A 12,824-nucleotide genomic window follows, 5' to 3' on the forward strand; every position below is an offset into this window, starting at 1 on the left:
GTTTTTGTGCTTTCTTGATTAGTAACTGCTGTATGAAACAATTTTGGCTTCACAAACCAGCTCCAAAATGGTCAGCTTTTTAAAAAATTAACTTCCATTTCTTTTACAAAACATCCTACTATCCGTGACAAAAATATTGAGCCCTCTGTTTACGTGCTTGTAAAATTGTACTCAATGGGAGGAAAGAAGTCAAATATACCTCATTGGAAAGCCAGAAGTGTCTGCTTTTAGACAAAAGCAAGGCAAATTGATTTTAGCTCCGTCTGTTCTCTATTCAGACAAAAATGTTCGTAAATTCGTGTGTATTTTATGTAAGTCGAATTCAATTGTGTGTAGCTTCTTGTAACCCAGTTGTAAAAATATGAAATTTATTGTGATTGAAGCTTGTTTATGTGGGAATATCTCAGCTATATATAATGTTTCTATAATTTTTGGAACAGCCACAATTAATGTCTAATAACAGTGTTGCAATCTCGATAATGATCAGCCCAATGGAGATGCAAAGCATATCCAAATGATGAGCATGGAATAAAAATCAAATTTCCATGTGTTATTTTTTCATATTCTGCGAATTGAAAACGACAGATAGAATTGTTTATCTTGGCAACCGGCTCGCGCGTTTTCAGTCTCGTTGATAAGACAAAATGCGCTTTGTTGCCACATGCCGCCACCTGTGTTCAGCCAGCAGCTTTTACATGGAAAGTGAGCTGAAAGATTTGGTTACAAAGAAAATTGTTCTGCACAGGGAAGCATTGTTCAGATGCTGTAATTGACAAATACAAATTTTCTTTTATCACTCTTGTGTTCCTACCATGAATTATTGCCTGAACTCGCACATATACATAAGATCCCTTACTTGCACTTTTTCTTTCCTGTTTTCCTTTGTTTTGAAGTTACTCTACATCGCAGGTACATTATTTTTTCTTATTCAGAGGAGACTGCAGAACCAAAAGTCACAGGTTCAAACATTTGGTAAGATCTTTTATCACCTTCATCAAATCGTACTCATCATTGCACTTACTCTGTTTAAATGAGCGACATAAAATGACGTTCATATAAAGATTGGATAAAAGCTAGAAAATGTAACAAAAACTAAAGTATACGAAGAACATGTATTTCATTCATAATATGACAAATTGTTCATTCATTATTTTACACTGCCACAATGCTTTGGATCGGACCAACGGAACGCACTTCCAGTATTCCCGCAGCAATGACCGCGTAGCTGTAGCGAGGCGGCAATGCTGTGTAAGTCACCTGCATCCTGCGGAGTTTGAGATTGGCCGCATCGCCATACGTCATCCACGCGTTTTCCATATTAGGAGTGGTCAATAATAAATTTTATCTGTGGTCATACTTGAAATACAAATGTTAAACTTCTAGATTTGGATCAAATGTGTCATATAAACGGCATTTTACAATTTCAATGAATTTGCAATTATGCATTTCAAGATTGCACGTTTGCCTAAAATTTCAATTTTTGAAGAATGTAGTAAGGATCTGCATTTCACTTTTTCCACAGAGGTGCAAAAATAATCCGTCTTCAAGTACAAAACATATCATTATTATATCAATAGTTGATTATGAACTGTATGATATTAAGTTCCCCGTTCTTGCAAAATGGAAGAAAAAACTACACTTTTTAGTGAATTTTTCATTATAATAAGAAAATGCAATGAAGAATATTTTTTTTGCAGTGAAGAGTAAAAATGTAGACAGCACATATTATTTTGCTCACAACTTTGGTGAAGTATAAATTCATATAACATAAACATAACTACAGTAGAGCGTCGATTATCCGAACGTCGGTCAACCGAACGACCGCTTAACCGAACTGTGTACTCGCTCACTTTCAGATATCTGTAATGAAAAAAGTACGTGACTTAGCTGCTCGTAAGCGTGTAGGCTTGCTTAGACAGACCAAAATAAAGGATTAAATAAAGGATTTTTTAAACGTTAATTTTGTGTACTGTGTGTATTGTTCATGCAAAATGCGTATGTAATATGTACATATTTTTGTTTAATAAACTGTACCACATACTATATATTCCTACTAAAGTTGTCTTTGTACGTTACTTTGTAATACATACTTAAAGAGATGCCTGTTTTTATGAATAAATTTACTGTACAGTACTTCTTTTTGGCAAATAAACATGTACAGTTCGATTATCCGAACAAACCAGTTTTCCGAACACCCATGTCCCCCAATTACTTCGGATAATCGACGCTCTACTGTATTACATTATTTATCTGTACCTTCGCTACCCCTGTTGTGACCTTCCTTTTAAACAAAAACTGTGACTTTCATGTCATCATGCAAATTCCCTCCGCACCTGCGTCAAAGGTCAACAGATCCTAAGTTTTGAGAACGAAGGGGAGTTTCATTGCTTCGGCCGGGGGTGGAATGTACAGTAGGCACTGTGATTGAATATTGTGCATTTTTTTTGTGTAATTATAAATATCTCTATCATCAAAAGTAGTATGGATTGTTTTGATTTGAATTGATTTAGTTTATTTTACTTCGCGTTTTGTGCCTCTTGGCTAATTTGCGAAGATGGGGATAAGTGATGAAATGATGAAATTGATGAATGGACATTCACAAACAACCAAGCCTGACCGGGATTTGAACCCGGGACCCTTGGCGTCGCAACGCGATGTGCTAACCACTCGGCCACAGGGTCGGGCTAGTATGGATTGTGTAATAAGGGATGACTTCAATAGCAGTCAATTTACATTTCAAGCGATGTTTTTTATATATTTGTAAATCTTATGTAACTTAATTACCCCCCCCCCTTTCCACACACACACACGCACATAATTTACCTTCATTTAACACTGTTAAACTTTTCAAAAATGGACTTTTTTTTTACAAAGCCCCCCTCCCTTAACCTGTGAGCCCTTCCCCCAGAGATCAATTCTATCTACAGGCCTGAGTGGTACAAAAGACACACACTCCCCCTCTGCATGCAGATCATGCATGATTGAGAAATTTTGTTGGACTGTGCAGGAATTGTACCCGACATAAACTGATGTGGTATTATAAATTAATCACTCATGTATATTATTGTCTTCATTTCTAGGAACGGAACAAAGATGACTTACTAAAATTGGTAAGGGTGTCAGTTGTGGACAATTTCCAAGGTGAAGAAAATGACATAATTCTCCTGTCTCTTGTACGAAGTAATCCACAAGGGGACATTGGGTTTCTGAGAGACAGGAATAGAGTCTGTGTGGCCTTGTCCAGAGCTAAGAAAGGATTTTACATGATAGGAAACATGGAAACTCTAACGCAAGAAAACTCATTGTGGAAATCTGTGAGAAAATCATTAGAACATCAAGATGCCGTAGGGAGGTACCTAACCCTAAAATGCCAAACCCACAATGCACAAACGTTCGTGTCAAAGAGGGAAGATTTCCGCCAAGTGCAGGAAGGTGGTTGCTCCAAACAATGCAATGTTGCATTAGATTGTGGACATTCCTGTAGAAATATGTGCCATTCGCGTGACGTGAGTCACAACTTGTACAGATGCAAATTGAAATGTTCTAGGTTCTTGTGTTCGCGCAAGCATCAGAAGTGCAGCAAATTATGCTGGGAACCATGTGATACATGCAATGCAGAGGTAAACCAGCAGCTTCCGTGCGGACATTGCATTGTAGGGTTTTGCAGCAAACTTCCAGAAAAGTACACGTGTGAGCAAGTTGTTGAGAAATATTTACCTCTGTGTGGACATAAGCTGTCCGTTCCTTGTAACACTGATGTCAGTAAGATTCAGTGTACGATGAGATGTGAATTTCAATTACCTTGTGGTCACAAGTGTAAGAAGATATGCCATCCTTTGGACGACAGAGAGCACTTAAATTACAAGTGCCAGGAGCTTTGCTTGAAGGTAATACGAGGCTGTTCTCGTAACCATGTATGCCCCAAAAGATGCTGGGAAGAATGTGGGGAATGTACACTGTTGGTAATGATGAAACTACCAAATTGCAATCACTACTACAAGTTAGCTTGTAATAAGAATCCATCCTTTGCAAAGTGCAAGGAAAGATGCAGAAAGATGTTAAAATGTGGACATCCATGTTACAAACTGTGTTATGAACCTTGTGGAAAATGTTTTGTTGAAGTAGAGAAAGTAATTCCTGGTTGTGCACATACGATAAGAGTAAAGTGCTGTGAAGAGCCAAGGAGAAACATGTGCAAGGAAGCATGTCAGAGAATTCTTCCCTGTGGACATAAATGTAAAGAATTTTGTGGGCACATGTGTACACCCAGTTGCAAAGAAGTGCTTGATGCAACTGTCGAAGCTTGTTGTAAACACAGTGTGCCATTGTTATGCTATGAAAAATCTCAAGGTAAGTTTCTTATCTGTAATTAAAAATAATTTAATATAGTTTTTGGCAGTTTTCAAAATCAAGATAACTTTATTTTTTCCTCACAAGTGTTGTTATCTTTGATTTATTGGGGAGAGGGTAGGGGTTATTCTCTTTTACATGCACATAATACATTTTCCAGATTATTGGGGGTTCAGCACCCTGTTACATTACCCATCTTTAGCAACGTAAAAAATGTTCTTTTGCTCCTATGCGAAGAACAAGATGTTAACCCTAGAAAACTAAGGCTTTGTCAAATTGATGACGTGAAAATACAAAAATGTTTCCCCCTCCCTTTCTTACTACATGATGCACTTCGTACCCTCAGTACCTTCAATTGGCCTTTAGCTGTGGGGGAGGGATACTGTCTGTATTGAATTGCTGTCCAGTTGATAAATTATTTGGTATTATTTTACCTTGCATAGTTGTTCTGACGAAGCGTTAACTTTAATGTAAGCAAATTTGGCACATCTATATTTTGTTTCAACAATGAAAAATTCACTTGTGTTATACAAAATCAAAATTAAGCAATGTGGTTTTCTGATTTTGTTGTGTTCTGCTTCATGGCACAGCATCCTTCTATCAGACTTCCAAAAAACCTGTAATAGAGTTTTACAATTCAACTAAGGTTTCGGTGGACACATTGAGTCTAGTTACTAGCAGCAGAAAGACAAGAAGATGGCCGCTCTTTGTCTTTTATGGCATGATAAATATTGCTCTAGTGAACAGTTGTGATTTACACACACAACAAGGTTATCAATAATGATGAACCACTGAAACGGCGGCAGTTTGAAAACAAACTACACACTTAACTTATGAAGCCATGGATGATGAACCATTTTGCAAAGTGCATCTTATCGTGCCTGCTACGTTTGTCCATGGTAAAAATGTTAGATGTGTATACTCCTACAAATGAAATAGACGCAAAGGAAAGAAGGAGAAACAATATCAGCACTTTCTGTCCATGAAAGAATAGGAAATTGACAAATATGTTTTGCACCCATTGTTCCGAAGCAATATATGGAGAATACAAAACAGATTGTTGCTTTAAATGTAACTATGGACGTTAAATCATGTTATAACTTTTTTCCTTGTTAATTCCTTCTTATAGAAGGCTATAAGAATTAAATTTATGTTATAAGTAAATTTTAATTGCCAAAATAAAACTCTTCCTTGGAAGCAAAAGAGTAAAGTTGTCAAAATGACTATGGCTTAGCTTTATCGTTACTGATTTTCCATTTTAGCTTTCTAGTGTTAACAGACTACTCTGAAGCCATCTCGGATGTGGGATGAACCTTAAGACAGTGGATGAAGTATCATAAGTATTTACACTATTTTATATATTTCTTTTCAATCAACACTAATACAGCTTCCACTGATGTTAATTTCATATAATTCACACTTAAAAGAGAAAACATTGAACCAGGTAATAATGATATTAATGTCAAATAAGCTTTCTTCAATTACACCTGTCCAAATGCCACAAAACAGAAACCCTATATCTTTGAATCAGCACACATCATGTACAGTGGAACCTCGATTTTACATTTCTCAGGGAACCAAGCCATAAAAACTTAAAATACGATAAAATATAAAATTGAGGAAAATTTTGAAATATTTTGCTCTGTTAGGACCATCAGTATTGAATGTATAATGCGGGAAAATGTAAAATCCGGGAACTTAAAATTGTGGTTCCTCTGTACTCTGTCAACATCTACCATCTTCTAGCAACTGGAAGGGAACTTACAAGTTAGTGAATAACCATTAGATAAGATTACAGAACTGTGTCATAACAGAATTGAAGTTATAATAGAGACAAGTATTCTGTTTATAAAGGTAAAGGTAAAAGGTAAAGTGCTCCCCTGTGCATAGCACCACGCCATGAAGGCGTATAGGGGGTGTGGGGGTAACGCCCCACACTTTCTTGATCCGGTCGTGAGTGGGGTTGATGTGATCAGCATCACGCCCCTGACCACCTTTACCCCCCAGGGTTTCCCCCAGGTACCCATGTTATTCGATGCTGGGTGGGCGCCGGGGCCGCTTCCATCGTTAGAAAAGTTCCCGGATTTGAACCGGCCGGGGATCGAACCCGGGACCTTTACCATGGTAGTCAGACGCGTTACCGACTGAGCCACCGCGGCCACCCTGTTTATGAATTTAACATTTTAAATGTTGTATTATTGAGTTAGCTGATTATTATGTTTGAATTGAACCCCCTTTCTCCTGCTTATGATGCTAATGCTTTTATGAAACCTCATTGTATATACTTCACGTCTTGCTACTTCAGTATTAATACAAATGAGTGTTGAGAAATTATCCATGAAAATTATGAAATTGCATGCTGAACTAGCAAAAAGACAAACTTATTATGTTGTAAAATAATTGTATTATAAATATTTAAAACATTTATTTAGTATATTAATATAATTAGCTGCCTCAGTAAGTACTATCTTTATTTTTACTTATGATTTGGCACATACAGGAGATGTAATACGTAGAAATTTTAAAACTGAAAGCCAACCCAGGTCTCTGCCATACCATGCAATTGCTCTACCAACTGAGCTTCTGACTCAACCCTGGATTCTTTTTTTTTTCTGTTGATGTTTTGTCTGGGTGGAATTATCTGTCAGTGCTACCACAACAGGATCTGTTGCCTATGAGTCACTTAACGTTGCATGGTTCCTCCCAGCATAGAGATGTAAATTACATTAAAGTTTGGTATACGCAGATGTACTATGTATAAATTTTGTCGAAAAATGCAGGCTCGACCAGGACTCGAACCCAGGTCTTTGCCATTCTGTGTCATCAATTGCAAGAGTGACAGTGGAAAATCAGGTAAAGTCAGGGCTGGATCAGTTGGTAGAGCAATGGCACAGTATGGCAGAAATCCAGGTTTGAGTTCTGGTCAAATCTGCATTTTTTGCTAAAATTTCTGCATCTTTATATTTGTTTATATTATCAAAAAGACAGTAAAAAAGTAGTAATTTGCAGTCTTCAATAATTTATTCACTTCTAAACACGATTGTATAGCATGTGATAAAGTAAGTTAAAAATATCAATAACTAATAATTGTTGAAAATATTACCTGATAATACAGTAAACTTTTGTTAATGTCAGTATACAGGCGGTGGATAAAAAAAATGAACTCTCTGATATGACAGAAATCTTCATTCGTAGAAAATTGACCCAACCTTGGCCTGAATTACAGCCTGTATTTGATGTGGGTGAACAAATGCTGGACACGGACAATGCTCAAGAGAATACACATCCATTCCTTGTGCAAAGGTGTCTCAGGTTCAGAAAGTGTGGCTGGAGGAGGAAACCAAGCCACACTTTGGTCCCCGAAACACTCCACAAATGTTCAATTATGTTAAGATCAGACAACTTAGAAGGCCAGATGAGATGTTCCACTACAACTTCGTGCTCATCAAAACATGCTTTAGGATGGGAAATTAATGTCTTGGAACATAGTCTGGATCATAAGATGAATATGTTTGCCCAGAATGATGCAATATTACTCTGCTGTGACCCTTCCATGGAGGACTACAAGGGTCCAAGACCACACCAAGATATCACACACCACACCATCAAAGAACCCCCTCCCCTTCATGTTTAACAATAGGAAGGAGGTAGTCCACATGAAAGGCTTCTGCAAATGTTCTCACATCCAAAAACACCCCACCCGGTGGTCTGGAATAATGTGAATGCAGATTCGTTAGACCAGATGACCTGTCCCCACTATTGTTGTGTCCAGATTCTGTGCTCTCGGCAACATTTCTGCCGAGCTGTTTTTCCATGAATGTTCCCAGAATGCAATTCCCACCAGTTTTAGTTGATACAGGGTCCTCCTCTCATAGGTTATCTGGGACACCGTTGTCTAGTGATTTTGGGCCACTATCCACTTCAACACCCATCTATCTCTCTCGGTGAGCTTCAACTTTCACCCACTGTTTTGTTTCGAAGACTGCACCTTACTATCTTTACTGTAGGCTGTCATCACAGTTGACACCTACCTTGAAAAGTTTAATTTTGAGCCAAAGTGTAATTTAGTGTTTTCATTAGTTGTACATCTTCACATGTTATAATTTTCATGTAATTTCAGGGATTGAGCTGAAACTGGACGATTTGCTATCAAGGTGTACTGCACGATGTGAGGTGATATTAAACTGTGGGCACATGTGCAAAGGTTCTTGCAAAGAATGCTTCCAAAAAAGAATTCACATGCCTTGCATGGAACAGTGCCGGAGAACTCTTCTTTGTGGACATAGGTATTTAAACTATTCCAAAGTGTCTGAAATTAACAAAGTGTAATTACCTAGCCTTGCATATCTATGTGTAAATTTCATAATTTCAAATTTTTTTTTTTTTATATAGTGAAAGCTAGCTATTATTTTATGTTAAATATTTTATTCTGTGCCCTGCCTGCATGATCTAATGCTTTTAATTCTGTAATTTTTGGTGCAATGTTTTAGCTTCTCAAGATGAAACTTCTTATGGTTTTTCACCTTCAATGACAACCACAACTATGTTACTTCCTATGGCAAATTCACTCTTGTAAAGTCTGTGGTGCAACATCCCTTTGGGGGGCCAAGACTTGCCAAGTGGCTTTTCATTGGGTGACACATGGTTATCGTATCGTGCCCCAATGCTTCTTTTACCTGGCTTTCTAGAACAGAGCCTGGTGCTTCTTTTCATGCGGCTACATATTTGAAGAACTTACTTCCAAAGTGTCGTACATCCAATTTTTAAATGTTTTGAGCTTACTATCAGGGTTGTTAAAGGGTCCACGAACCCCTAAATTCTAATGGGTTCTATTGGGTTCTGCTGCAGGACCAGAACTTTTTTTCTCACACAATTTATATTTGGCCCAAGTTGCTTGTCGTTTCATTAGAAAAAGGTTCCTGAACCATATTTAAACTGATCTGTAAAAAAGGTTCCTGGACCATATTTAAATTCAGACGGAAAAAGGTTTCTGGACCTTATTTAAATTCATCCGGAAAAAAGGTTCCTGAAACGAATTGAAATACTTTACAGATAAAAAGGTTTTTTACGGTCCGGAACCCATTTACGCTTGCTGATTTTCTATCCTGGACTGGAAATGAATTTATTTAAAATTCCTATACCTTTAACAACCCTGCTTACTACATCATCACATTTGTTTACAGTACTAAAAAATAATGTTGCATATTTTGAAAACATCATACATATCATATATATTTGTGACGGTGATTCTGTGCTCATGTGCTGCAGAAGGCATTGCATGCTATGGCCAGCTTATTCACCCAACCTCAACAGCATGAAAAATGCACGATCACTCCCGAACACGGCTATTGCCAATCATTTGAAAATAACATGCTCCCAAACATAGGGTGGGGTGCACATACATACATACATACATGTATGTATTCACTGTCATTGGTAGTTCATCGATCAACTATCCCCTAAAGATAGACTTAAGACTATGATCAATCATGGTATTTAAGATATTATTGTAGTAACTTTTTGTTTTCCTCACACAACGAGTATTAGTAATAGTGCAGAATGCACTTCAGGGAACATGGAATGTAAAGCATTATAAGTTTGATGGCTAGTTTGAAAAAGTTGTTTTCTACATAGTATAGAGGATATATTCTAGTCTTCAAGAAACAAATTCAGATTCAATCCCAGGTGAAAGCCAAGACTTTTGTCGTTGCCCAATCTTTAAAAAATATATATTAGAAGGCTCTTAAAAAGGTTGTTGCATCCATTGTTTTTGAAAATATTATCTATGATTTTTAATGCAATTGTATGGTCAGTACTTAGGGACATGCTTTCTGCATCTGTTGACGAAATTATGGACTGCTAGTGTTTTTATCCAAGCATATATGCCACTAAAATGCCACTTTTTTCACTTCAATAAAATCGTTCTCAAATACAGTAAATGTTGCACATGATCTCTACCGCTGACAAACCATATGTCACAAAACTGAATTCTAGCCCTTTGATAATTACTTATCTCTTTTTCACCCTTGATATTGCCACTCTGAAAAAAGAAATACTCTGACATGAAACAATAATTAATTTTTAAGACTTTCTTATATGAAATAAATTGCCAATCAGAAGTATTTAAAATTATCTCAATGGATGAGGCTTTGTAATAAAGAAAACCCTTGCACTTTTTGTGCTCACTCAATTTAGGGTCGAGTGCTTTTTGACTCTGTATAATGTCAGTAAGATTGAATTAATTTCCCTTTCCTTTTATCTACAGATGCAACTTTTTGTGTGTGGATAATTGCCCTCCATGCAAGCTAAGATGCAAGTACGGATGTAAGCATTCTACGTGCTCAGAACGTTGTGGAGATTGCTGCAAACCTTGTAAGGTAAAGTGTAACTTTATTGTAGGATTCTTGACATTTCACAGGTTTCTCATCTGCATAGTCAAGAAAGAACTGAAGAAGAGTAAGAGCAAGGTGCTGAAAAATCTTTTTTAACTTTTACTTTGTTTTCCACCTTCCTTCATTGACAATGCAGGTGTGAAACCACGGCCAGCTCTATTAAGGCCAGAATCCTGAAATTTGGCAATGGTGTCTCGCCAGCTTAAAAATCAAGCTACAAAGCATGGGCGCGAATAGAAAATTGAGGTTGACTTTTAAAGAAACAAGGGAATCGGTGTAAAATGTTTTTCTCTTTCCAAATCTGGACAGAAGATTGGCATTACCATGTAAGTAGAAAACACATTACAATAGAAATGGAAATTTATCGTTAAATAACTGGAAATAAACAGAAAACCCAAGACCAACTTTACATATCATATGCAGCATGGAACTTTCCAATAATGTGTACAGTAGTTTGACCATATTTTATTTGCTTGAATGTCGGAATGACATTAGAAACTCTTTAGAAACTGAATATTTAAGTGATGGAAGATCTAATACACTGGCTTTACAGTTTTAAAAGTAAAACGTAAGAGTAGTTCTGGATGTGATAAACCAACATCGGCGAGTATTACACAAAGTGTAAAATGTATCTTAAACATAATATTTCTGTACAGCATCTTCATTTTAGCAGTTTATGACATAATTTGCCAAGATTTTATTCAACAGACAACACATTCTAATTACAATGTGCTTATGAGCATATTGTTTTGTGTGCATATATATGTACAAGGCTAAAATAATGCCTTCCACGAAATTAATTAACTAATAAAAATAAATGTTTCGAAACAAGTTGCATTTGTGATGTTGGTGGTTATATATTCCCTGAGAGAAAGTGGATAATTTTGCATGGTTTAGGAATTAGTTTTACATTTCCATTGTTTTTCTCTTGCGGAGATATATTACAGTGAAGGAATGAGTGCTGTGTTCTACTGCTTTCGTTTGGTTAGGCCTGTTAAGTTTATGCTCTTAGAGGTTATACGAATTGTTTTTTTTGTTTTTTTGGGGTGTTGTAGTTTCGCCCTTGTACTTAATACCAGTAGCATGTGGTGTCTCAAGCCAGCGTGGAATTTGCTTTTTGCGAAACATGTTTTAAATTAGTTTGCCTCTATGTCATGGTTATAGCTTTTCAACGTCGCTGATTTATTTTGCACATAATTAGAAAGCATAATGACATAATTATTGGATATTTATTATATTTGAGGGCCTCCCCGATGGCACAGTGGTAGCGTCGTCATCTTGTAATCAAGGGGTCCCGGGTTCGATACCCGGTGGAGGCACATAGTTGTTTGGATCTCACTTTAAACTGTAGGTCCAGTCCCGATTAGCCTTACTGTGCATAAAGTGTACTTAAAACAGCAAATCCATTCATTATATTTGATTATTCACCACATGTAAAAAGTAGGGAATGCTCCGTGAAATCCTGGTATGCGGCTCAAAAACTTTAATGCATATTTTGTAACGTACTTCAGTTGGACACCAGTCGTCAGAAAGTTGGTCTGCAACTCCTTTAGTCGGGAACATTAGAATCTTTGCAAATCATGAGGGCTTGCTGGGTAGAAAAGAAACACAACACAGTATTCAAAGTTAAACGCAGTTTTATAATCACTTATATTTCCTATCGTATGTGGACTTACAAGCAAGGTACAGATTTGCTCACGTTTCTGGCTGAAGAGGAACAATTCTATATCATATTAAATCACATCACAATCACTAAACACACTTGCATAAAGAAAGTTTCTGTACTTAATTATTATTTCGAGTATAGCCAGAATGAAATGAGAGAGAAAGTGACGTCAACACGAACAGATTATGACGTATTTATAAACATATATACAATTTCCAACCACAACTGTATCAATCTAACTATAGTTGTCTGTGACAGTTTGCACATTATTTGAAGTAACAAACATTTAAAAAATCTTAACTTCTTACAAATATAAAACCTTAAACTCTCAGGTTCGTTACAATTTTTAACAACTTAATAACATACTGCTTTACTTATGAAAAATAACGTTGAATAAATTAGTGAATACAATTTGA

The 12,824-nt window shown here is 36.7% G+C and overlaps 1 protein-coding gene across 1 annotated transcript in view; it reads left to right on the forward strand.

Moving 5' to 3' along the window:
• LOC145999684 (NFX1-type zinc finger-containing protein 1-like) overlaps positions 1-12,824 on the forward strand; it is a 105,676-nt gene that overhangs the window by 38,707 nt on the left and 54,145 nt on the right. The window contains exons 6-8 of the mRNA XM_083136893.1: positions 3,081-4,350; positions 8,471-8,636; positions 10,616-10,727. Coding sequence (XP_082993019.1) covers positions 3,081-4,350; positions 8,471-8,636; positions 10,616-10,727 — 1,548 coding nt within the window. The remainder of the gene's footprint in view (positions 1-3,080; positions 4,351-8,470; positions 8,637-10,615; positions 10,728-12,824) is intronic.

The sequence above is a fragment of the Lepisma saccharinum genome, chromosome 15 (genome assembly GCF_977018435.1).
Source record: "Lepisma saccharinum chromosome 15, izLepSacc3.1, whole genome shotgun sequence".
NCBI lineage: Eukaryota > Metazoa > Arthropoda > Insecta > Zygentoma > Lepismatidae > Lepisma > Lepisma saccharinum.